Here is a 26,779-nt window from a genome sequence, read left to right as displayed (position 1 = left end):
AAATATTGCTCGGGCATGTAGGAATGATATCAGGAGGGCCAAATCGCACCTGGAGCTGCAGCTAGCCAGAGATGTCAAGAGGAAGAAGAAGGGTTTCTTCAGGTATGTTAGCAACAAGAAGAAAGCCAAGGAAAGTGTGGGCCCCTTACTGAATGAGGGAGGCAACCTAGTGACAGAGGATGTGGAAAAGGCTAATGTACTCAATGCTTTTTTTGCCTCTGTTTTCACTAACAAGGTCAGCTCCCAGACTGCTGCGCTGGGCATCACAAAATGGGGAAGAGATGGCCAGCCCTCTGTGGAGATAGAGGTGGTTAGGGACTATTTAGAAAAGCTGGACGTGCACAAGTCCATGGGGCCGGACGAGTTGCATCCGAGAGTGCTGAAGGAATTGGCAGCTGTGATTGCAGAGCCATTGGCCATTATCTTTGAAAACTCGTGGCGAACGGGGGAAGTCCCGGATGACTGGAAAAAGGCTAATGTAGTGCCAATCTTTAAAAAAGGGAAGAAGGAGGATCCTGGGAACTACAGGCCAGTTAGCCTCACCTCAGTCCCTGGAAAAATCATGGAGCAGGTCCTCAAAGAATCAATCCTGAAGCACTTGCATGAGAGGAAAGTGATCAGGAACAGCCAGCATGGATTCACCAAGGGAAGGTCATGCCTGACTAATCTAATCTTGCCTTTTATGATGAGATTACTGGTTCTGTGGATGAAGGGAAAGCAGTGGATGTATTGTTTCTTGACTTTAGCAAAGCTTTGACACGGTCTCCCACAGTATTCTTGTCAGCAAGTTAAGGAAGTATGGGCTGGATGAATGCACTATAAGGTGGGTAGAAAGCTGGCTAGATTGTCGGGCTCAACGGGTAGTGATCAATGGCTCCATGTCTAGTTGGCAGCCGGTATCAAGTGGAGTGCCCCAAGGGTCGGTCCTGGGGCCGGTTTTGTTCAATATCTTCATAAATGATCTGGAGGATGGTGTGGATTGCACTCTCAGCAAATTTGCGGATGATACTAAACTGGGAGGAGTGGTAGATACGCTGGAGGGGAGGGATAGGATACAGAAGGACCTAGACAAATTGGAGGATTGGGCCAAAAGAAATCTGATGAGGTTCAATAAGGATAAGTGCAAGGTCCTGCACTTAGGACGGAAGAACCCAATGCACCGCTACAGACTAGGGACCGAATGGCTAGGCAGCAGTTCTGCGGAAAAGGACCTAGGGGTGACAGTGGACGAGAAGCTGGATATGAATCAGCAGTGTGCCCTTGTTGCCAAGAAGGCCAATGGCATTTTGGGATGTATAAGTAGGGGCATAGCGAGCAGATCGAGGGACGTGATCATTCCCCTCTATTCGACATTGGTGAGGCCTCATCTGGAGTACTGTGTCCAGTTTTGGGCCCCACACTTCAAGAAGGATGTGGATAAATTGGAGAGAGTCCAGCGATGGGCAACAAAAATGATTAGGGGTCTGGAACACATGACTTATGAGGAGAGGCTGAGTGAGCTGGGATTGTTTAGCCTGCAGAAGAGAAGAATGAGGGGGGATTTGATAGCTGCTTTCAACTACCTGAAAGGGGGTTCCAAAGAGGATGGCTCTAGACTGTTCTCAATGGTAGCAGATGACAGAACGAGGAGTAATGGTCTCAAGTTGCAGTGGGGGAGGTTTAGATTGGATATTAGGAAAAACTTTTTCACTAAGAGGGTGGTGAAACACTGGAATGCGTTACCTAGGGAGGTGGTAGAATCTCCTTCCTTAGAGGTTTTTAAGGTCAGGCTTGACAAAGCCCTGGCTGGGATGATTTAACTGGGAATTGGTCCTGCTTTGAGCAGGGGGTTGGACTAGATGACCTTCTGGGGTCCCTTCCAACCCTGATATTCTATGATTCTATGATTCTATGATTACAGAGAGATTCAGCTAGCAGATCATTCAGAGCAAGCCTATGTGATCAGTAGGCGGGTATGCTGGCGGACTGAAGAGACAGGAGGCAGTGCGTCTTCTCTGGGAATAGAAACATTAGCAGGAAAGGGACTCAAGGAGCTTGCCACGACTGAAGTGAGATGGCGTCCTCATCATGTTCCTGGTTTGGACTGGGAGGAAACCTGAGGGCTTGCCTGGGCCACAGTGAAATTTCTTGGGGCAGAATTTGCCCCCTCGTAGAGAGACAGCATAAGGTCTATGTCCCACATCTGTCCAAAGGGCTGAAGTGGGACATATGTGGGGCATACACCTCGTGGAATTGAAGTGCAGTGGGGACAGTTTTCATCCTTCATTTGCATGCTCCTTTGGGGGGGGGTCTCCTTCTCAGGCCGAGTTAGTTTCTCAGTATTGATCACCAAGTTTCCTTTTTTCGTGTACTTCACCCACTTGTGAAATTTACAAGAATATCTTTATGTCCCCATATCTCTGGGGAAGTTCCCAGCTAAACCACACCTTCTTCCTCTTCTGCCCTCTATATCATGCTCCTCCATCAGCTACAAGGAACCAGTCAACACTGAGACACTCAAAGAGAGAGACAGAGATCAGTCCTCCAGGAAGTAGGAAGGGCCAGCGGCACGCATCACACAGGTATTGTGCTCAGGGCTCATTTGCAGCTGGCAATATCAAGCTGGCACTTGGGGTTGGGAGTTCCTGATCAGCAGACATTGCTGATTTACGAGGCAGCCTCGCCTGCAGTGGAGGCATATAGAAATACATGGCATGCTGTTTTAGAAGAACTTTGTAATAGATGGTGCAAACCATATTTGGGGCTTTGAACTCAGGTACAGCTTGATTCTCAGAGGTGCTGAGCTGAAATCATTGGGAGCTGCAAGCACTCAGCATCTCTGACAAATATTTGTTTTTAAAGACTAGCTGGCATGCAATATCTATCAATCCTTGATTGATCAATTGATCTACAGGGCAATCCAGCTGGCTTGCTTGCTTTCACAATACGTTCTCACCTAGATACAGATTTATTTCTCTTCTCACCATAGTATCAAAATAGCAAGCATATCAATTCACCCTATTATTACAGCAAATAAGCACGTTATCTTCATTTAAAGTCTTGCCAGTATTCCTGTGTCCAGGTTTTCTGCCACCAGCTCCCTGTCTTTATTGCTACAAGGACAGATTCAGCGGTGGCATAAGGGGACACACGTCTGACCGATTTCAGTGGCCTGTATGTTAGGAGACAGTCTCTCTTTCTCCATGGCTGGCTGTAGGTGCACAGGGTGCAAGGGTGAACATCTTTGTTTTTTTCGCCTCTTAGGTTTCATAAGCGAGAAGCAGCTATGGCAGCCGTTCCTGATGTACAGGAGGAGTTGATGGAGTTCTGCAGGTAACCCTGGATTTACTGACTCCCCATGTTCTAGGGTCTCAGAGCTGGGGATTCTTGCTGGAGTTTCACCGTGAAATTCACCCCAATGCAAAGAAACAGCACGAGGCCTAGGTACTGCTTAAGGCCAGCTTCAGCCCAAACCAGCATAGCAATGCCCGCAAATCTTTGTCGAGTTAAGTCTCCTTAGCTTACGATAAGTGTAAATGCCTTCGCCACTCGTCCTGAATCTGTAACTGCTGTAGAATCTCTTCTTTGGGGAATAACTGGCTTTGTTTGTTTGTCCCTCGCTTACAGTGTGAACGATGAACAGTTCTACGAAGTCGACCACCGCTACTTGGGGAAGGTAAGGATTGGTGTCTCAGTCCAACAGCCCTTCCTGGGGATTTTATACCCTGGTGAAAGAGGGGTCAGGCCCCAGTTAGCTCCCACGTGATAGTGGGATAGTGTCCTCCTTGGGCCTAGGGGCCATGGAATGTCTGGCCCAGTGAAACTGCATGACTGAGTGAATGCAGAGAGCAGGGCTATAGCAAAAGCATGTCCAGCAGCAGCTGGCATTCACTACCTGCTGTTAGCGTCCCCTCACCATTCAGCCCCCACCCTCCAGGGGAAAGCGAAGGAGGCTGGCTTGCAATCAGTGGTGGTGCTGGCTAGGCAGGTGGCAAGTGGCCAGGATTGCTGGGGGATGGTTTGCTCCAGTCTCCCTGGATCCATCAATCTAGAAGACACCTTGAGGGACATGGGCAGACGCTTCTCCTGTCACCTGCTGGGGGGAAGTAGGGGCAGGGGATTCGCGGCTCACACTGGCACATTGGCATCAGTGGAGTCATGTTTCACCCATGGGTGCTCTCAGCACAGAACAGGCACTGACAGGAGCCCTGGGGTGGATCTGAGAGGAGATTCCTACCGCTGGCCCGCCTCATGGAGGGGGAAGAACCTGACTCGGCCTTGGCGGCTGCTGAGGCTAAAGCAGCTCTTACGGGAGGGTGGGGCAGCAGCTTGTTTCACAGGGCTTTCCTTGCCCACAGAGCTCCAACCAAGGCTCGAGCCCCTGCTCCCTGTCCCAGAGCTGCTCAGCCTGCAGCCTGGGCATCCAGTTGCAGTTCACAGAGCAGACCTCTCCCAAGGTCTTCCGCAGATCCGTGGTGCTGGTGATCGCCACAGAGAAGATGAAGAAGGCATTGAAAGCAAGACCATTCACGGACGATGATTTGACGGGCATCTTCGATACTGTCTTTGGTACGGCCCCAGGGGATCCCTGGAGCTAAGTGACCCCGTCCAAGGGTTGGGGCTGAGGGGGGACACACAAGGGGCTTTGGAGCCCCACTAATGCCAGCTCTGTGCGTCGGGGGGCAAGTCTCGAGCTAGAGAGCTACCAAAGGCATTTACATGACACCAGATTGTCTAAGGCTCAGATCCTCAAAGGTATTGAAATCAATGCGAGTTAGGTGCCTCATAGCTTTGAGGCCCTGGGCCTGAACATCTCACAATCTTTAATGCCTTTATCCCACAGCACCCCTGTGGGGCTGGGCTATTCTCCACATTCTACACTTGGGGAAACTGAGGCACAGATGGACAAAGTGACATGCCCACGGTCACACAGGAAGTCAATGGCAGAGCAGGGAACTGAACCCAGGTCTGCTAAGGTCTAGGCTAGTGCCTGAACCGTGGGACCTGTCCAAGTGCATTCCCCTCACTCAGCCTTAAGTTTCGCCACCAATGCAATGGAGCTGATTATCAAGTGTTTTGAGATCGATGGTTGAGAACGGCAGAGTCTGATTGTTACCAGTTCATTCCCCCTGCATCCCAGCAGGAGCACCGGGTGTATGAGACTGGTTCCTGGAAGGGTGAGAGGTCAAGTCCCTTGGATAGGGAAGGGGTGGCCAATATGACCCTTTGCTCCAGTCAGGGAAAGGCACCCATCACTGTGGGTCACAGGCAGCTCTTCAGTCCCCAGCAGCTACCAGGCTCTAAATACTTTAACTGAGTGTTGCTGCAAATTCACAGCTGCCAGGAACTCCGCAGTGAGAACCAAGGCAGGACTCCAACCCCTGACCCCACAGCACAGGCCCTGCCACTAAGGAAAAGGGGGAATCCCCATTAGCTGTTAGCTGTACGGGGCCTATGACACACATCTTGGCAATGTTGATTAAATCACAAACACACCGATCAGTTCCTTGCACTCTGAGTCACTCTGGGGACCACGTGCAGGAGCGGCGAGCATGGGCTCAGAGAATGCGAGTAGATATTAACCCTTGTTCGCATTCTTGTTTTCAGAGACCATCTCATTCGAGAGTCACAATGTCACCCACACGGTGGATTCCATCTACCGCTACTTCAGATCCATCTCTTACGAAATTCGGGACACTGACCAGAAGTGCTTCAAGCTGGAGGCTCCCGCCCAGCTGGTGGCGATGCATTTGCAAGGCCCCAGCATCAGACACCAAGGTAAGGTCTGGACAATACCCGAGCATCAGCCCAAACCTTCACCCAAAATGCTAGCCTAACCTTTGACTTTCCCCCAATGAAGGACCCGAATCCCTGGCACTCTCCCATGCACTCTGCTCCTCTGTTTTTGGGCTACATTATTTCTAATCTGGGTGATACCAGAAGCCCTCTGAGAAACCTGATCTGATGAAGTTTCCAGGCTGGATCAGTTTTAACAGCTCTGGTTTCCAATCTCAACTGGCCCTGAGAACATCCAGGCCAATCACAGAGATAGCCAGGCCATGCCAATCTCTTATCAAAGGCCAGGGTGGTCCCCCAGGCAATCCCAAGAGAGGGCCCTTCCTCTGTGTTGAACTCCTTGCTCCTCACATCTGCCAAAGCAGCTGGTCTGAATCCTGTACTCAGGTCCCTGATTTCCACCTGGGGCCGCTGGACTGGAGAATCTGAGCTTTCGTATGTTCCAAGCCCCCAGTGAGACACCGGGGGAACCCTGGGGGCGTACACACTGAATGGCTTTGGCCCAGGACATTCTGAACACATGGCAAGGCAGCCTGTGGAGTGGCTCCCCTAGTTAGCTCCCGGCGCTGGCTGCATCTCTCCCCGCAGAATGCAGACAGCCGTTCTTTGTGCCGTTGCTGATTCCGTATTTCCCCATCTTGCAGTGAAGTTAAACATGGCTCTCTATAGACCGAAAAGCGGCACAAGCAACCAGAGCTCCATGAGGTTTCCGGTCGCTCTGGGCATCAAGGGGAGAAGTCTCTACCTGTCCTGTGTGCAAAATGGCCAGCAGCCGGTGCTGCAACTGGAGGTAAGGGGGCGGGGGTGTTCCAGGCTCTGGCATCTGCTTTGCCACTCGCTTTCTGAGAAACCAAGAGCCGCCCACTCAGGAAGTAAAGTGGGTTTCTGCTCGGAGGAGGGTTTGTGGTCTCCACGGGCGTTCTCTCTTTGTCACGCCAGGGCCCCAGCAAAGTTGCCAGCCCTATAAACCACCGCTGGGCCCTGCAAGCTGAGTGGGGATCCGTCTGCCTCATGCGCCAGCCCCAGCGATAAAGCTTGCAAAGCCAGAGTTTAGTAAATCGTTCTGTGGATGATGCATGAGCCAGGCTCGATTCCAGCTCCTGCAGGGCTAATGGGCTACTCTACTCCTGCTAGCAGATCGGACTGGGACTCACCCTGGCTCTGATCAGGCCCCCACATGTTGTGGGATCACCCAGTACCTGAACCCATCACTTCCACTTCTCCCTTCCCCCTGGGTGAGAACTAGTATAATTCCAGGCTGCTTGGGGGACATTCCCAGCCTCCAGCAGCACTGGATTTCTGTGGATGCCAACCCCAGAGCTCCCTGCCCAGTCCTCCTCCCCAGGCAATCTAAGCAGCAGTGTAGGGCAATGGGTAGCACACTGGAGTGGGAACCAAGAGAGCTCTTCCTGCTAGACCCGGTTAGAAAGAGAGGCCTGGCATAGCTCTCTCCTCTGGCCTCTCTTTCTAACCGGGCTGCCCTTTGTGCCACAGGAGGCCGATATCCTGAAGGATGTTGACGGAGCCGAGCTGGAGCGCTTCATCTTCTACAAGGTAGAAAACGAGAGCACGGCCCAGTTCGAGTCAGCCGCCCACCGTGGCTGGTACATCTGCACCTCCCCCCAGAACAACCAGCCCGTTGGCATCACCAACCGGCTTGGGGAAGTGTTCATCACCAACTACTTCCTCACCCAGTCCAAGCACTGAGCGCACATCCCAAACCGGCAGTTACTGGTTTCAGCAGAATCTTTGTATGTACTAAGTACATGGGGGAATGGTTGTATTTCTGAGTGAGCCCTGGCTCATGGCTCAGAACGTGACTGTAACACATCTCTAACATGTATGTATTGTGTCTTTCTGTTTGCTTTGTGCCCTGCCCTATCCTAGAGCATGGGCCAGTGGGTCTGATCCAGCTCCAGCATCTAGAATTAACCTCTTACTGGCGTGAGAGCTCTATATTAGAGCCCTCTTTATTAGAGGCTTATCTTAGTGGTTGTCTCTTCTCTCCCACCTTCCACAGCTTCGGTGAGCAAGCTAAGGCCGATGGCCCCTGGCTTGTGGATCGGCCCCTGGCTTGTGGATCTCCCCCAGACCCACTTTAACCTCTCCTTTCTCATAAGCTGTATCAGCCCAACCATGCAGATTTGCGGGGGGTTTCCATTCTGCGTTGCAGGATCATTGTATATTAATTTCATGTAAATTATCTGTGTTGTACCCGGAGGGCCTCATTAATTATTATTGTTCATATCACACCATCAGGCCCTGATTCTGCAAACTCTCAGGCCCAGCTCCGCAAAGATATGTAGGCTCCTAACTCCCACTGGCAGTTCAGTGCCTAAATACCTTTGCGGAGCCTGGCCTTAGAGACTTGGGTAAAGTTACTCAATTACTCAGCAGGACCCAGCTGCGTTAGGAATTTGTTCCCTGTGCCCTATGGAAGCCAGACCTTTGCCCATGAGTTTAAAGCAGCAAGACTAAGGCTTGCAAGCCACATGTGGCTTTTTATTGTGTCTTTTCAGCTTATGATATTAAAACACTGTGGGATTTAATTATTAACCAATCTAAATTATTAACCAATCAGGATGTTTTTTACTATGTAAGTAACTGATTGTAGTTCAGAAAAGAATAATACTTGGTCAGTCATTTTGCTGTGAGACTAATATACACATACATTAAATAATATAAATATTAGAGACGGAGGAATGGCCATCATCGTGCAGCGTGATTTTTTTTTTCTGTAAACATGCTATTGTGTTGTTTTAATTCAAAATTAAATTGCTCTAACTATTTCACTGTTGGTAACTTCTGTTAACATGTTAATTATAAATGAGGGTATTTTTGGAATTTATTTATTGACCAATTTAATATTGCTGGCCTGATTTTTAATAAACAAATCTGTATTGGTGATCACATTGTTCTGCTTGTAACTTTTGTTGCCTGTGTGCATGGCAGTCAACAAATTGGGTCGGACCGGAAGTCAAAGAAAATCCTGTTTCCCAGCTATTTTCATAGAATCATAGAAACATAGACTATCAGGGTTGGAAGGGAACTCAGGAGGTCATCTAGTCCAACCCCCTGCTCAAAGCAGGACCAATCCCCAACTAAATCATCCCAGCCAGGGCTTTGTCAAGCCTGACCTTAAAAACCTCTAAGGAAGGAGATTCCACCCCCTCCCTAGGTAACGCATTCCAGTGTTTCACCACCCTCCTAGTGAAATAGAGTTTCCTAATATCCAACCTAGACCTCCCCCGATGCAACTTGAGACCATTGCTCCTTGTTCTGTCATCTGCCACCACTAAGAACAGCTGAACTCCATCCTCTTTGGAACCCCCTTTCAGGTAGTTGAAAGCAGCTATCAAATCCCCCCTCACTCTTCTCTTCTGCAGACTAAATAACTCCAGTTCCCGCAGCCTCTCCTCATAAGTCATGTGTTCCAGACCTCTAATCATTTTTGTTGCCCTCCGCTGGACTCTCTCCAATTTGTCCACATCCCTTCTGTAGTGGGGGGACCAAAACTGGATGCAATACTCCAGGTGTAGCCTCACCAGTGTCGAATAGAGGGGAACGGTCACTTCCCTCGATCTGCTGGCAATGCTCCTACTAATACAGCCCAATATGCCGAATGAAGGATTTGCCACATTTCATGGGGTTCTAGCGTTTGCTCATTGCGAGTGTTTGGACAGTTGTCAAAATGCTCCTGGAAGATGAATTTGGGGGAATTTTAGCACTGATGGATTCCACAGCCAAAAATCCCTACTGAAAAATTCATTATTGGCTATTTGTTACTTTTCTGTTTTAAAAGGTTCCGTCATCCAACCAGGGTGTCGAAACAATTCGATGTGATTTGGATAAACAACCACTCCCAAGAGCTGAAAATCATCTGTCCAAACTATACTGATGCATCTCAGATCAATTTGTAGAAATCAGCATCGGTTCCTGAACGATTCACTAACCAAAAGGGGATACCTGCGTGTCAGGCACTGGCTAAGCGCCCTATGTCACTGTGGAGTGACTGGTACGTAAAGAAAATAATAGCCTACTACTACTGGGAGCTAATGAAGCTACTCCTTTAGTTCCAGTATGTGACAGACCCAGACCAGGGGTGCAGGAGTCTGGTCCAAGGCAAATATACAGGCGACTGGATGAATAGTTTCCTGTTCCCTGAGTGACCTGGCAAGGGGCTGCCCTAGAACAATCAAGAACCTGCTAGAACCCATTAAGACAGGCAAGCTAATTACGACATCTGGAGCCAATTAAGATCATACTAGAATCAATTATGGCAGGCAGACTAATCAGGACACCTGGTTTAGAAAGGACCTCCCATCAGTTAGGGGAGGGTGTGCAAGGAGCAGGGAGTGAGAAGGCAGGCTGCTGGAGGACTGAGGAGTACAAGCATGATCAGGCTTCAGGCGGAAGATCCTGCAGTGAGGGTAAAGAAGGTGTTGGGAGGAGGCCATGGGGAAGTAGCCCAGGGAGTTGTAGCTGTCACGCAGCTGTTACAAGAGACACTGTAGACAGTTGCAATCCACAGGGCCCTGGGCTGGAACCTGGAGTAGAGGGCGGGTTCCCCTCAACTCCCTATTTGAGACAAGAGGAGGTGACCTGGACTGTGGGTCCTACCAAAGGGGAAGGTCCCTGGCCTATCCCCTGACCCACTAGATGGGTCAGCAGAGACTGCGGGGATTGTTCTCCTCTCTTTCCCCATGCTGGCCAGCGATGAGGTTAGCTGAGTGAACTAACAAAAGTGGCCAAACTGAGGGCGGCTGTGAATCTCTGAGGCGAGCAAATCCGCCAATAAGCGCAGGACCCACCAAGACAGAGGAGGAACTTTGTCACAAATGCTAAAAGCTCATGCTTTTGGCATTGCTTGTCTCCGGTTTGGTCCCCACTGATGAACTGTGGGAAGGACATTGCATGAATAGCCCGAGTGATAAGCAGGTTTGTGGCGGGTTGCCTCCCTTTAAGATGCCATCTGATCTGCTGGGATACCACTGAGCCTGCCTGTTCTGCCCGCCTGGGCACCTTTTTACCTGGCTTGCTGAGCCAGGCTATTAAGCCTCCTCCAGTGCACACACAGGCACATGGAGATCAGCTCTGGGAAGACTCGTCTTAAGGGACTCGCCCCAGCACTCTGGTGTCCACCTCCCTTGGAGTGAAGACCCAAAGGTATATTGTGAAATCCGACTCCTCCCTCAATGTGGAGGAAGGTATGCACAGTCTCTTCCCCCCACCCCACCCCCCAATTATGACTTGCACAAACGGGGTTATATTATAAACAAGAAATAAATTTATTAACTACAAACAGTGAATTTGAAGTGGTTAAAGAGAGAGCAAACAGAACGAAGCAGATTACTAAGCAAATAAAACAAAACATGCAAACTAAGCTTGTTTCACTAAAGAAATTGGTTACAAATAGCGATTTCTCACCCTTAGATATTATTACAGGCAGATTACAGAAAGTCTTGAAGGGCAGCTGCACTGGTCCGCAGCTTGAGACCTCAGGTATTATTACTCACAAGCTAGAGGCTCTTCCAGCTTGGGTTCAACCCTTCTCCCCACAGTTCAGTGCTTCCTTCCAGGTGTTTTTCACTGTCTCTTTGGGTGGGGAGGCAGAGGAGAACCATGATGTCACTCCCCTGCCCTATATAGCTCTTGTGTAAGGCAGGAACCCTTTCTCTTCCAGTGGAAAAACACTGGCATTCCAAAAGGAAAGGAGGGGTGTCCAGTACCAGGTGACTCGGACCCATGTCTCTGCAGGGCTGTGGCAGCGATTGCTCATAGGCTGAAGACTGAGCTCTTTTACAGACCATTGTCTTTACTAATGGGCTATTAAGCACTGTCTGGCTTTCTCATTGTTGTACCTGAAGGGCTAGTTGGGGGTGACACCCAAAGTAACCCATTTGAAATACAGATACAAAGTCAATATTCCTAACTTCAGATACAGAAATGATATATGCATACAAATTGGATAATCACATTCAGTAAATCATAACCTTTCCAATGATACCTTACATGAGCAGTACATCTCAGTTATGTCATATCCATATCATAAGCATATTTCCATAAAGAATATGGCGTGTAACATCACAATGTTCTCAAACCTGACCTTTTCCCTGCTAGAAGCAGAACTGGGTCCATTCATTTCCCCTCCATCTCACACCCTCTCCCCTGCCACTTCAGACTGGCTCCGCTGCCAGCATTATGTTCCTGTTGCTGGCAACTAGATGGGGCACTCCCCCACCCCCGCATCACCTCAATTCAAGGGCAGCCATCTAAAAGATTACACTCCCGCCCCCACGTCAGCTCCAGCACCATCCCTTTGACAATCAGCGGACTGAGGGCTCTATGCTGGCTGCATCATGTGCTGGGGAGGAATCCACCTGGAACACGGCACGAGAGATCCCCAAAGGGGGAGCTACCTCTAGAAACCTGGCCATGCTCCCAGACCTGCCCCCTACCTGAACCACACATGCAAGCAGTGTGCAGAGGGGCCAGCTCAGGGGGCTTCCCACCCCCTCCAACAGTGGGAGGCTTTGCACCCAGGCCTGTCACAGGGTGACTGGTCCTTTAAGGGCAGGCGGGTCCAGGCAGAGTCAGGCAATGTGAGTTCAGTGTGCAGGTGCTGGGTGGTGCTGGTGACCTGTGCTATCGTGGAGGTCAGATGAGATCACCCTTCTGGGCTTAACCTCTCTGACTCTGAGCGAGGTCAGTGTAATCCACAAACTTGGTGACACCGGGCTGTGTTCTGAGAAAAGCGGTTGCATAGACACAACAGTGTGTCGTAACAGGCAAACTCTTCTTTCTGTCGGAATTGGGGGTTCCAGGAACGTCACTGTTTCAAACTGTATAAACTGAAAACAGCCCCCCAGGGAGAGATCCCTAGTAAGTTTCGCCTCGCAGATAAAGGCAGAACATCCCATGGCTGGGACACAAAGGTAGAAAAATTCAAATTGGAACTAAGGTGCAATTTTTTTTTAAGAGTGAGGGTGACTGGCCCTGGAACAAACTACCAAGGGAAGAGAGTTCCGATAGTGGACAGCTTTTTAATCTAGCAGAAAAAGGCATAAATAGATCCCAGGGCTCGAAGTTGAAGCTCGACAAATTCAGACTAGAAATACCTCATAGATTTGTAATTACCCACTGCCATGGATGTGGTGAATTCACAGTCTGGTGATGTCTTCAAAACAAGACTGGAAGCCAGGCTCTAACTACAGTTTATTTGTCTGGCTGCAGAAATCACTGGGCCAGGTTCCCTGGTCTGGGTTACTCAGTGGGGCAGCCCGGACTACATTTCCATTTACACTAGGGCTGCGTAAAAAGGCCTGAGTGCAAACAAGCATAATGAGTTTATAGCTATTCTTCAGGAGCAGGGATGAAATGATCCGTTAGGAATAATATTCCCTGCGCTGTCGGGCAATTCTCTTCCCTGAAAAGCTAGTGTGCCCATATTCATGGAGCTCTCCTCCTCGGGAAATTCTCAAGTGGATGCGTCTGGTCAGTACCAACCAGTAGATGGGCAGGAACAGGTGCTGAGTGACACAAAAGGATTCCAAGGGCCTTTCCTGGCTAAGCAATCTGCTTGGGCAAACAACAGGCAGCAGGGGAGCTGGGCTCACTTCCCAGTGCGACCACTCCGCTCTGTATGGGCAAGTCACTCCTCCCCACCCACCCTGTTGTCTCTTTAGACTTTAAGTTCTCCCAGCTATCCCTTGCTATTTGTCTGCACAGCACCTAGCACAATGGGACTGCAATCTTCATCAGCATTGTATTTGTTCTCTTGGCCAAAATAACACCCCCACAGCTGGCCTCTCCTCTCTTGAACACCAGCTGCATGCCACGCACCATTGACATTTGTAGGGTCACTCCTGGTTTACACTGGTGTAAGCGACAGCAGGTCTGGGACCAACAGAGTTAAAAAGCAATGGGCTTCCACGAGTCGGGGAATCTACACTAGTCATTAGCATCTCAGACCCCAGAGGTCATCTAGTCCAGTGCCCTGCACTCAAGGCAGGACTAAGTAATATCATGTATCACCACACTGAGAGGATGGGTTTCTATCTCCCTCTAGTGTAGAAGAGGTTTATGATTCTGCTATTGCTCTCAGCTAAGGGGCATAGTAGACCTTAAACATATATCAGAGTGGTAGCCGTGTTAGTCTGTATCAGCAAAAAAAAATGAGGCTTACTTGTGGCACCTTAGAGACTAACAAATGTATTTGGGCATAAGCTTTCATGGGCTAAAACCCACTTCATCGGATGCATGCTGTGGAAAATACAGTAGGAAGAGATATATACACAGAGAACATGAAACAATGGGTGTTGCCATACCAACTATAAAGAGACCAATCAGTTAAGGTGAGCTATTATCAGCAGGAGAGAAAAAAACTTTTGTAGTGATAATCAGGATGGCCCATTTCAAAGAGTTGACAAGAAGGTGTGAGTCACAGTACGGGGGGGGGGGGGCGGGGGGGGACTTAGCATGGGGAAATAGGTCTCCCATTGTACCTCAGCAGAAGATATCACAGAGCAACCTCAGCAATGCAATATGGGATATCCAACTAGGCAGAGAATGAAGAAACTGATTTCCAGAGCTGTTGGAAAACCTATAGTTGTTTTTGTACCTAATCAAGGTGAAAAGTCAAAATATCAAAATTTTGGACCCAGCAGAAAGTTTCAAAAAATGTCAGTTCTCAAACGTTGAAACATTTTGTTTCAGTCTAGTTTACTACTAATCTGTGTTCCTCTGAGCTGCCGCAGTGCGTCATGGGAGTTGGCATTAGAGTGCCTCATACCCCCTTTTTTCCCTATGGGCTGGGCTCTCCATCTGACTATATCTCCCATGAGGCACCATGGGGACATGACTCCCGTGAGGCACCACATTCATTCAACCAGAGATCACAGTGCACAATGGGAGATGTAGTCCAGTCAGGGAGCCTGGCACACAGAGCAGAATATGGGTGTGAGATAAGAAAACTTACCATGGGCTCTGACTCCATGGGTGCTCTTTGAGCCTCACGGAAAAAAATTAGTGGGTGCTTAGCACCCACCTCCTCCCCTCCCTGCAAGCGCCTCCCGCCTGCCAGTGGCCCCACTGATCAACTCCTCCCTCTCCCTCCCAGTGCTTCCCGCCCACCACGATCAGCTGTTCTGCGGCTTGCAGGAGGTGCTGGGAGGGAGTGGGAGGAGCAGGGACAGTGTGAGCTCCAGGAAAGGGGTGGAAGTAGGTGGGAAGAGGTGGGGCGGGTGTGCAGCAGGGCAGGGTGGGATCTTGGGGAAAGTGGTGGAGTGAGGGCGGGGCCTGGGACGGAGCAGGGGCAGGAAGTGGTGGGGCAGGGGTGTGGTCTTAGGGGAAGGGGAGGCGTGGTGCAGAGTGGGGGTTGAGCACCCTCGGGGCAAGGAAGAAGCTGGCACCTGTGCAACCTACAACTCCCATGAGTCACCGTAGCGGTGCTGGCGAATATGCATATGACAATCAGGGTCCAGACACCCTAAGGGGAGAACAGTGGGTCTGAATGCCAAAGAATAACCAGCTGATTCAATTGCTTATTGAATCACAGTTAAAACTTCAACTTTGTACACACATGCATACATTCATAACCACAGCCTGTACACTGACCTCCTAATGACCATCAATTTCAGAACCTCATCAGTGAAAGCTTGTAATGTTCTGAAATTGATGGTCATTAGGAGATCTGAATACAGGCTGTGGTTATAGAATCATAGAACTGGAAGGGACTTTGAGAGGTCATCTAGTCCAGTTCCCTGCACTCATGGCAGGACTAAGTAAGTATTATCATAGAATCATAGAATATCAGGGTTGGAAGGGACCTCAGGAGGTCATCTAGTCCAACCCCCTGCTCAAAGCAAGACCAATCCCCAACTAAATCATCCCAGCCAGGGCTTTGTCAAGCCAGGACTTAAAAACCTCAAAGGAAGGAGATTCCACCACCTCCCTAGATAATGCATTCCAGTGCTTCACCACCCTCCTAGTGAAAAAGTTTTTCCTAATGTGCAACCTAAACCGTCTATGCTGCAATTTAAACCCATTGCTAATTGTCCTATCCTCAGAGGTTAATGAAAAAAATTTTCTCCCTCCTCCTTGTAACAACCTTTTGTGTATTTGAAAACTGTTATCATGTCTCCTCTCAGTCTTCTCTTCTCCAGCCTAAACAAACCCAATTTTGTCAATCATCCCTAATAAGTCATGTTTTCTCGACCTTTAGTCATTTTTGTTGCTCTTCTCTGGACTTTCTCCCATTTGTCCACATCTTTCATGGAATGTGGGGCCCAGAACTGGACACAATACTCCAACTGAGGCCTAATCAGTGCCGCGTAGAGCAGGATAATTACTTTGTGTCTGGCTTACAACACTCCTGCTAATACAGCCCAGCATGATGTTTGCTTTGTTTTACAACAGTGTTACATTGTTGACTCATATTTAGCTTGTGATTTACTATGACCCCAAGATCCCTTTCCGCAGTACTTCTTCCTAGGCAATCATTTCCCATTTTGTATGTGTGCAACTGATTGTCCCTTCCTACGTGGAGTACTTTGCATTTGTCCTTAGAATCATAGAATCATAGAATATCAGGGTTGGAAGGGACCTCAGGAGGTCATCTAGTCCAACCCCCTGCTCAAAGCAGGACCAACCCCAACTAAATCATCCTGTCCTTATTGAATTTCATCCTATTTACTTCAGACCATTTCTCCAGTTTGTCCAGATCATTTTGAATTATAATCCTGTCCTCTAAAGCACTTGCAACCCCTCGCAGCTTGGTACTGTCCACAAACTTTATAAGTGTACTCTCTATGACATTATCTAACTCACTGATGAAGATACAGAACAGGACCGGATCCACAACTGATCCCTGCGGGACCCCACTCGTTATGCCCTTTGAGCTTCACTTTGAACCACTGATAACTACGTTCTGGGAATGGTTTTCCAACCAGTTTTGCACCCACCTAATAGTAGCTCCAGCTAGGTTGCATTTCCCTAGTTTGTTTATGAGAAGGTCATGCAAGACAGTATCACAAACCCTTACTAAGGTCAAGATATACCACATCTGAGAATGTCAATGTCTGCATGTGTGTATGTGTGTACAAAGTTGCTGTGATGCAACTACAGCATCACCGCCTAGCAAGGGGGTGAAGAAACCTGGCACCTCCCACAAAACCAACTACAAGTACTCAGAGTTAATGGAACATCATCGAAGAGAAAACCCCAGTCTCCATAAATTAAGAAAGGAGAGAGTTTCCCCAGCTGTGAATAACCATGAGTCATGACTCATCACGCCAGGAGAAAGAGGAAAAAAGAGAGGAAAAAAAGCCTTTTCTAAACCAGGTTTGAGTGTGTGAGATTTTTTAATTCAGAAAGGGAGGGACAGTGTTTAAGTGGGGTGGGCGCTGTCCGTGAAACATTGGATCCTTTCCAGGACCAAGGGCAATTGGGGAACCTGGTCAGAGACCCCAGGTAACTTGGATTAGCAAAGGCAATTTAGCTAAAGCCTGAGATTGCATCTACACGTTTGTTTTCTGTATAACTTGTCTGTGTTTGCTTTTCTGCACTATTTCATCTCGGAAACTGTGATATTTCTATTCAATAAACATTTTGTTTGTTTCTACCCCAGACAGGTCTCTGGGGTCCAAACTGCTTGGAGTGTGGGTATCCCAGAGTGAACTGGTAATTGGGGGCAGGTTTCATGGGACTGATGAACCAGAGGGGAGAAATCCGGATGGCTGCCAGTTAAGAGTACAAGGTGGATAGAAACTGGCTAGATCGTCGGGTGATCAATGGCTCCATGTCTAGTTGGCAGCTGGTATCAAGCAGAGTGCCCCAAGGTTCTGGGGCCAGTTTTGTTCAATATCTTCATTAATGATCTGGAGGATGGTGTGGGCTGCATCCTCAGCAAGTTTACAGATGACACTAAACTGGGAGGAGAGGTAGATACACTGGAGGGTAGGGATAGGATACAGAGGGACCTAGACAAATTAGAGGATTGGACCAAAAGAAATCTGATGAGGTTCAACAAGGACAAGTGCAGAGTCCTGCACTTAGGACGGAAGAATCCCATGCACCACTACAGACTAGGGACCGAGTGGCTAGGCAGCAGTTCTGCAGAAAAGGACCTAGGGGTGACAGGGGACAGAAGCTGGATATAAGTCAACAGTGTGCCCTTGTTGCCAAGAAGGCCAATGGCATTTTGGGCTGTATAAGTAGGGGCATTGCCAGCAGATTGAGGGATGTGATTATTCCCCTCTATTTGACATTGGAGAGGCCTCATCTGGAGTACTGTGTCCAGTTTTAGGCCCCACACTACAAGAAGGATGTGGAGAAATTGGAAAATGTCCAGCAGAGGGCAACAAAAATGATTAGGGGACTGGAACACATGACTTATGAGGAAAGGCTGAGGGAACTGGGATTGTTTAGTCTGCGGAAGAGAAGAATGAGGGGGGATTTGATAGCTGCTTTCAACTACCTGAGAGGGGGTTCCAAAGAGGATGGATCTAGACTGTTCTCAGTGATAGCAGATGACAGAACGAGGAGTAATGGTCTCAAGTTGCAATGGGGGAGGTTTAGGTTGGAACTTTTTCACTAGGAGGGTGGTGAAACACTGGAATGGGTTACCTAGGGAGGTGGTGGAATCTCCTTCCTTAGAGGTTTTTAAGTCCCGGCTTGACAAAGCCCTGGCTGGGATGATTTAGTTGGGGATTGGTCCTGCTTTGAGCAGGGGGTTGGACTAGATGACCTCCTGAGGTCCCTTCCAACCCTAATATTCTATGATTCTATGATTCACCAACATCGAATAGAGGGGAACGATCACATCCCTCAGTCTGCTGGCAATGCCCCTACTTATTCAGCCTTGGCAACAAGGGCACACTGTTGACTCATATCCAGCTTCTCGTCCACTGTAACCCCTAGGTCCTTTTCTGCAGAACTGCTGCCGAGCCATTCGGTCCCTAGTCTGTAGCGATGCATGGGATTCTTCCGTCCTAAGTGCAGGACTCTGCACCTGTCCTTGTTGAACCTCATCAGATTTCTTTTGGTCCAATCCTCTAATTTGTCTAGGTCCCTCTGTATCCTATCCCTCCCCTCCAACGTATCTACCTCTCCTCCCAGTTTAGTGTCATCCGCAAACTTGCTGAGGGTGCAATCCACACCATCCTCCAGATCATTAATGAAGATATTGAACAAAACCGGCCCCAGGACCGACCCTTGGGGCACTCCGCTTGATACCGGCTGCCAACTAGACATGGAGCCATTGATCACTACCCATTGAGCCCAACGATCTAGCCAGCTTTCTATCCACCTTATAGTCCATTCATCCAGCCCATACTTCTTTAACTTGCTGGCAAGAATACTGTGGGAGACCAAGTCAAAAGCTTTGCTAAAGTCAAGGAATAACACGTCCACTGCTTTCCTCTCATCCACAGAGCCAGTTATCTCGTCATAGAAGGCAATTAGATTAGTCAGGCATGACTTGCCCTTGGTGAATCCATGCTGGCTGTTCCTGATCACTTTCGTCTCCTCTAAGTGCTTCAGAATTGATTCCTTGAGGAAATGCTCCATGATTTTTCCGGGGACTTAGGTGAGGTTGACTGGCCTGTAGTTCCCCGGATCCTCCTTCTTCCCTTTTTTAAAGATGGGCACTACATTAGCCTTTTTCCTGTCGTCCAGGACCTCCCCCGATCGCCATGAGTTTTCACAGATAATGGCCAATGGCTCTGCAATCACATCCGCCAACTCCTTTAGCACTCTTAGATGCAGCACATCCAGCCCTATGGACTTGTGCTCATCCAGCTTTTCTATATAGTCCTGAACCACTTCATTCTCCACAGAGGCCTGGTCACCTCCTTCCCATGCTGTGCTGCTCAGTGCAGCAGTCTGGGAGCTGACCTTGTTTGTGAAGACAGAGGCAAAAAACCATTGAGTACATTAGCTTTTTCCACATCCTCTGTCACTAGGTTGCGTCCCTCATTCAGTAAGGGGCCCACACTTTCCTTGACTTTCTTCTTGTTGCTAACATACCTGAAGAAACCCTTCTTGTTACTCTTAACATCTCTTGCTAGCTGCAACTCCAAGTGTGATTTGGCCTTTCTGATTTCACTCCTGCAAGTCTGAGCAATATTGTTATACTCCTCCCTGGTCATTTGTCCAATCTTCCACTTCTTGTAAGCTTCTTTTTTGTGTTCAAGATCAGGAAGGACTTCTCTGTTGAGCCAAGCTGATTGCCTGCCATATTTACTATTCTTTCTACACGTCGGGATGGTTTATTCCTGTAACCTCAATAAGGATTCTTTAAAATACAGCCAGCTCTCCTGGACTCCTTTCCCCCTCATGTTATTGTCCCAGGGCATCCTGCCCATCAGTTCCCTGAGGGAGTCAAAGTCTGCTTTTCTGAAGTCCAGGGTCCGTATTCTGCTGCTTTCCTTTCTTCCTTGTGTCAGGATCCTGAACTCGATCATCTCATGGTCACTGCCTCCCAGGTTCCCATCCACTTTTGCTTCCCCTACTAATTCTTCCCAGTTTGTGAGCAGCAGGTCAAGAAGAGCTCTGCCCCTAGTTGGTTCCTCCAGCACTTGCACCAGGAAATTGTCCCCTACCCTTTCCAAAAACTTCCTGGATTGTCTGTGCACTGCTGTATTGCTCTCCCAGAAGATATCAGGGTGACTGAAGTCTCCCATGAGCACCAGGGCCTGCGATCTAGTAACTTCTGTTAGTTGCCGGAAGAAAGTCTCATCCGCCTCATCCCCCTGTTCCGGTGGTCTATAGCAGACTCCCACCATGACAGCACCCTTGTTGCTCACACTTCTAAACTTAAATCCAGAGACACTCAGGTTTTTCTGCAGTTTCATACTTGAGCTCTGAGCAGTCATACTGCTCCCTTACATACAGTGCAACTCCCCCACCTTTTCTGCCCTGCCTGTCCTTCCTGAACCATTTATATCCATCCAGTACTCCAGTCATGTGAGTTATCCCACAAAGTCTCTGTTATTCCAATCACATCATAATTCCTTGACTGTGCCAGGACTTCCAGTTCTCCCTGCTTGTGTCCTAGGCTTTGTGCATTTGTGACAAGCCTATAGGCACTTGAGACAACCCGCTGATCATCCCACTTTCTCACTATGAGGCAGGAGCCCTCCCCTCTTGCACTCTCCTGCTCGTGCGTCCTCCCAGTACCCAACTTCCCCACTTACCTCAGGGCTTTGGTCTCCTTTCCCTGGTGAACCTAGTTTAAAGCCCTCCTCACTAGGTGTGGTGGGGCAATGCCCCACCCCCAAGCCAGATTGGGCTACAACAGACCAGAGCGGCTGTGCAAGGCAGCAACCAATCAGGGAGGGCCTGTTAGAAAGCCAATCAGGGCCAGTATTACAGCCAGCCAATCAGGGCTAGGCTAGGCCCTATATAAAGGCTGCCCAGGAAGGAAGCTGGCAGTCTCTTTCAGGCCTTCAGAGGGCGAAAGTCTGTCTCTGGTGCGAGGAGACTAGCACCAGGGATAGCGCAGTGCTGGGCAGGTGGGGGGAGCAGAAGGGAACTCCCGCCTGGTATCCTGCTGGGCTGCGGGCCCTGAGAAAAAGGGCCTAGCCAGTGCAAAGGGGCTGAAGGGGAAATAGCCCAGGGAGAGAGACGGACAAAGGGAGAGAAGGAGAGCAGGCAGGAAGGCTGCCGCCAAAGGGTCCCTGGGTCCCCCCCCCTTCCTCCTTGCACTTCCACCTGACCGTTAGGAGTGGCCATCAAGGACTGCACCAAACCCCTGCCAAAAGGTGTTAGACTTTGGGGTGTGGTTGGCCATTGTGGCTGGGGAGAAGAGAAGGACTGCTAGATAACACCAAACCCCCGGAAGGGGGTGAGACTGGAGCAGCGGGCACTGCCAGAGGGCAGCGTCCTGAAGAGGACGCCACAAGCTGGGAGCAACGAGGGTCCAGACACCAATCTAGGGTGAGGGATGGATGGGACACCACCGGCAGAGGGCGCTCCGCATGAACTGAGCTAATTCCCGGAGTCAACAGCAGGAGGCGCTGCAGTGGTGAGTCCCAACCCTGTCACACTAGGTTAGCCAGCCTGCTTGCGAAGATGCTCTTCCCTCTCTTCGTTAGGTGGAGCCCGTCTTTGCCCAGCACTCCTCCTTCTTGGAACGCCATCCCATGGTCAAAGAATCCAAAGCCTTCTCTCCGACACCACCTGCATAGCCATTCGTTGACTTCAATGATTCGACGGTCTCTACCCAGGCCTTTTCCTTCCACGGGGAGGATGGACGAGAACACCACTTGTGCCTCAAACTCCTTTATCCTTCTTCCCGGAGTCCGCAGTGATCCGCTCAAGGTCATTCTTGGCAGTGTCACTGGTGCCCACATGGAGAAGCAGGAAGGGGTAGCGATCCGAGGGCTTGATGAGTTTCGGCAGTCTGTCCATCACATCGTGAATCCTAGCTCCTGGCAAGCAGCAGACTTCTCGGTTTTCCCGGTCGGGGTGGCAGATCGATGACTCAGTTCCCCTGAGAAGAGAGTCCCTGACCACCACCACCCGCCTCCTTCCCTTGGGAGCGGTGGTCGTGGAACTGCCAACCCTAGGACAGTGCATCCCACACCTTCCAATCGGCGGAGTCTCCTTCTGCTCCCTTCCCTCAGACTTATCATCTGGTCCACTCTCCACATTAGTACCTGTGGAGAGAACATGAAAATGGTTGCTTACCTGTATCTGCACTGCTGGTACATGGACCCTCCCCTTTCTTCTTCTGGAGGTCACATGCCGCCAAATTTCTTCACCGTCCTTCTGTCCCCAGTGTGCAGCCTGCTCTGAATCTTCAGAATGTTGTACCCGTAGAAGCATATCCTGACGTCTGTCCAGGAAATCTTCAGTTTCTCTTATGCAACACAGGGTGGATGCTTGTTTCTGCAGACCTTGAACCTTCTCTTCCAGTATGGAGACCAGCTTGCACTTTGTACAGACAAAGTCGCTTCTGTCCTGTGGAAGAAAGACAAACATGGCACATCCAGTGCAGGGGGCCCTCACAACAGCTGAATGCTCCCCATCCATATTACCTTCCTTCTACGAGCTTCCTCAGGAGTTGTAGTAACTACTCAGAGATGCCTGCAAGATGAAAGCCTCAGTGGGCTCTCCCCAGGCAAACTCCTTCTGTTAGCCTCTCCGCTGTTTGCCGCTCCGCTGGTTCGCAGCTGACTGGCTTTTTATAACAGTCAGGCCCACTCAGTGCTCACCTGGAACAAAGCACTCCCAATTCACACTTTTCAAATAACCAAGCACATGGACAAACTGACAAACTGTCCCCGCAACAGACACTCAGATACTCACCAACACAGCCTCCCAATGCAGGACGCAGCGTACCTCCTCTCAGACAGATCCCAGGCAAACTCCCTCTGTTCGCCACTCTGCTGTTGCACCTCTTGCACTCAGATCAGATGATCTGAGAAAACAAGCAAGGGGCCATCTATGAAATTCCGGCCTGAGCCTTAGTCTCAGCTCACGGCATCCCCAGAGTATACAGCGCAGGCCTTGCTGGAGCTCCAGGCTTAGCTAACCGTGTGGAACAGTACGGCGCTTCCTAACAAAATGACGTATGTCACCGGAACTTTGATTCTGAGCAATAAAGCTGTGATCAGCCACATCCAGCCTTGACATTAACCCTTTGGCTTCTGTAAAGCTACCCCAGGGACAACGTTAGCCTGTCCCTGGGCTCCCTCCACAGCTCCAGGCAAGAGCCCCCTTGGAAAATCACCGCTTGTGCTAGTGTTCAGCCTCCTCCAAACGGTGCGTTGGAAACACAGAGCAGCGTGCCCCAGCCCACATGTCTGACTCCTGGGGGTGGTTTCCTTTTACAGCAGGATGCTCTTGTATTTGCACCTCTTGCACTGAGGCTGCTACACCTCTGCTGTGTTCACATCACACACAGAGAAGTTAGATACAAAATGCCATAGTCTGGCTGGAAGGCTGCAACATGACACCGCTTTGTGTCTTAAAATCCAGAACCCTAACACAAGGACCAAAAGCTGTACGGGAATCCCACGCCTGGAACCCAGACCTCTGGGTCCCCACACAGCACTCGGGCCATGACTGCCACCAGCAGCTCACCTGAGTAGCTAGGGAAGGGCTAGCTCACACAGAGACCCGCCCCCAAAGCTCTTGATTGGGGGAAGCCTCCAGCCCCCGAATTGGCTAAGGAGCGCTATATAAACCAGGAGGTAACAATAGGAAGTTGTCTGAGCAACTGGAGAAATCCTTGGAGGCTACTATGGACCCCTCCTGCTTGCCTGAGCCTTATATTGCTGCTGGTTCCTGCTTCCCAACCTACTCCTGGTTCCTGTCCTTCTGTTCCAGAGTCCCATCTACTCCCAGTTCCTGCTCCCCTGCTCCTCCGCCTTACCCCTAGTACTTGATGTTGTCTCTGACTCTGACCCCTGGCATGGCATCTGACTCTGACCTTCAGCTTGGTATTTGATGCTGTCTTTGGTTTTGACCCTCTGCTCCGACCACTAGGCCTGACTTCTGCTCCAACCAGTAGACCTGACCACCCACGCCCCAGTCATTGCAAAAGCAGCGGGAGACAAAGCAGGCTGCTCCCTACAGTGGCGAGGCCCAACTCACCCTGCCTTTTACTCTAGGCTGGCTCTTTGGAGACTGACTGTATGACATTCCAATCACAGGCTTCCCTGTAGAGCACCCTACCTACCAGCAGGACCAGAAATCCCCTTATAGACTTAAAGCGACAGCTTGTCATTGTTACACAGTTTCCTATCCACCATGCAAAGGGGCCTGTTAAGTATTTTGGGCACCGCAAATGAATCTCCCAGCCCACCCTGCTCAGCATTCCCCCCCCCCCCCAATCCACTCAAAAATCTGGCAACCCACCCATGGCACTGGCAGTTTTGGCTCAGCTCCTGAACACGTGAGCAGACCATCTGAAATTTGTGCTGGCTCTTGAGGGCTGTTGGACAGAGACGCCATCTGGGATTTCCAGGTTCTATCATGTAGTAGGGTGTATGTAGCTACACGCCACAGCGAAAAGCAGGCTGTGTGTCCGCACTGCAGCATGTGTACGAGGCAATGAAAGATTCTGGCAAGGGAGGAGGCAGCAGGGAAAGGGTCCGGCAGCAGGAGTCTTTCTCTGCGGTGCGGACAAGGTCTAGAAGCAGGGAGACAGTGAGACGCTAAACTGCTAGAAATAGCAGTGTAGACATGTTTCAGAGTAACAGCCGTGTTAGTCTGTATTCGCAAAAAGAAAAGGAGGACTTGTGGCACCTTAGAGACTAACCAATTTATTAGAGCATGAGCTTTCGTGAGCTACAGCTCACTTCCTCAGATGCATATCGTGGAAACTGCAGCAGGCTTTATATATACACAGAGAATATGAAACAATACCTACTCCCACCCCACTGTCCTGCTGGTAATAACAATACCCACCTGCAGAAGTAAAGAAACAGATTGATAGAGCCAGAAGAGTTCCCAGAAGTTACCTACTACAGGACAGGCCTAACAAAGAAAATAACAGAACGCCACTAGCCGTCACCTTCAGCCCCCAACTAAAACCCCTCCAACGCATTATTAAGGATCTACAACCTATCCTAAAGGATGACCCAACACTCTCACAAATCTTGGGAGACAGGCCAGTCCTTGCCTACAGATAGCCCCGCAACCTGAGGCAAATACTCACCAACAACCACATACCACACAACAGAACCACTAACCCAGGAACTTATCCTTGCAACAAAGCCCGTTGCCAACTGTGCGCACATATCTATTCAGGGGACACCATCACAGGGCCTAATCACATCAGCCACACTATCAGAGGCTCGTTCACCTGCACATCCACCAATGTGATATATGCCATCATGTGCCAGCAATGCCCCTCTGCCATGTACATTGGTCAAACTGGACAGTCTCTACGTAAAAGAATAAATGGACACAAATCAGATGTCAAGAATTATAACATTCATAAACCAGTCGGAGAACACTTCAATCTCTCTGGTCACGCAATCACAGACATGAAGGTCGCTATCTTAAAACAAAAAAACTTCAAATCCAGACTCCAGCGAGAAACTGCTGAATTGGAATTCATTTGCAAATTGGATACTATTAATTTAGGCTTAAATAGAGACTTGGAGTGGCTAAGTCATTATGCAAGGTAGCCTGTTTCCTCTTGTTTTTTCCTCCCCCCCCCCCCCCCCCCCAGATGTTCTGGTTTAACTTGGATTTTAACTTGAAGAGTGGTCAGTTTGGATGAGCTATTACCAGCAGGAGAGTGAGTTTGTGTGTGTATGGGGGTGGGGGGATGTGAGAAAACCTGGATTTGTGCAGGAAATAGCCCGACTTGATTGTCATGCACCTTGTGTAAAGAGTTGTCACTTTGGATGGGCTATCACCAGCAGGAGAGTGAATTTGTGGGGGGTGTGGAGGGTGAGAAAACCTGGATTTGTGCTGGAAATGGCCCACCTGATGATCACTTTAGATAAGCTATTACCAGCAGGACAGTGGGGTGGGAGGAGGTATTGGTTCATATTCTCTGTGTATATATAAAGCCTGCAGCAGTTTCCACGATATGCATCCGATGAAGTGAGCTGTAGCTCACGAAAGCTCATGCTCTAATAAATTGGTTAGTCTCTAAGGTGCCACAAGTCCTCCTTTTCTTTTAGTGTAGACATGGGAGGCACTGCTTGGGCGGGGAGAGCCATGTGGGGCACCTCCCCAAGGGTGCTGGTGTGTCTCATCTGAGCAGTGCCTCACCATCTACACTGCTATTTATACGCATGCTCGGGGAGCAGTGGCTGCATTCTACACGCTGCTGCAAGGTGTAACCCAAACACCTCCTGGGGGTGATGTTCTGTCCCATCTAGTGGCACTGAGACCACTTAGAGAGAGAGTTAAATGAGTCTGTTCTACAGCCTTAACTAACCGCCAGTTGGCTTCTACCTCATGCGCTAAGTTTCAGAGGTCCCCGGTTCGATCCTGCCCACCGAGGTCTGTCGGTGTTACAACGGCATCGCCTTTGTGT

General features: G+C 49.6%; 1 protein-coding gene across 1 annotated transcript; it reads left to right on the top strand.

Annotated features, from left to right (window-relative positions):
- Window positions 1–2,324: 2,324 nt before the first annotated feature.
- LOC140903601 (interleukin-1 beta) lies at window positions 2,325–8,681 on the top strand. The gene is made up of 7 exons (XM_073325126.2): window positions 2,325–2,561; window positions 3,244–3,312; window positions 3,607–3,655; window positions 4,338–4,548; window positions 5,587–5,757; window positions 6,420–6,565; window positions 7,270–8,681. The coding sequence occupies exons 1-7, from the start codon at window positions 2,386–2,388 to the stop codon at window positions 7,480–7,482; spliced, it is 1,035 nt and encodes a 344-aa protein (XP_073181227.1). The 5' UTR covers window positions 2,325–2,385; the 3' UTR covers window positions 7,483–8,681.
- Window positions 8,682–26,779: the final 18,098 nt, after the last annotated feature.

The sequence above is a fragment of the Lepidochelys kempii genome, chromosome 26 (genome assembly GCF_965140285.1).
Source record: "Lepidochelys kempii isolate rLepKem1 chromosome 26, rLepKem1.hap1, whole genome shotgun sequence".
Classification (NCBI taxonomy): domain Eukaryota; kingdom Metazoa; phylum Chordata; order Testudines; family Cheloniidae; genus Lepidochelys; species Lepidochelys kempii.
The sequence above is the reverse complement of the archived record's forward strand: the minus strand, read 5'-3'. Positions and strand labels throughout refer to the sequence as shown.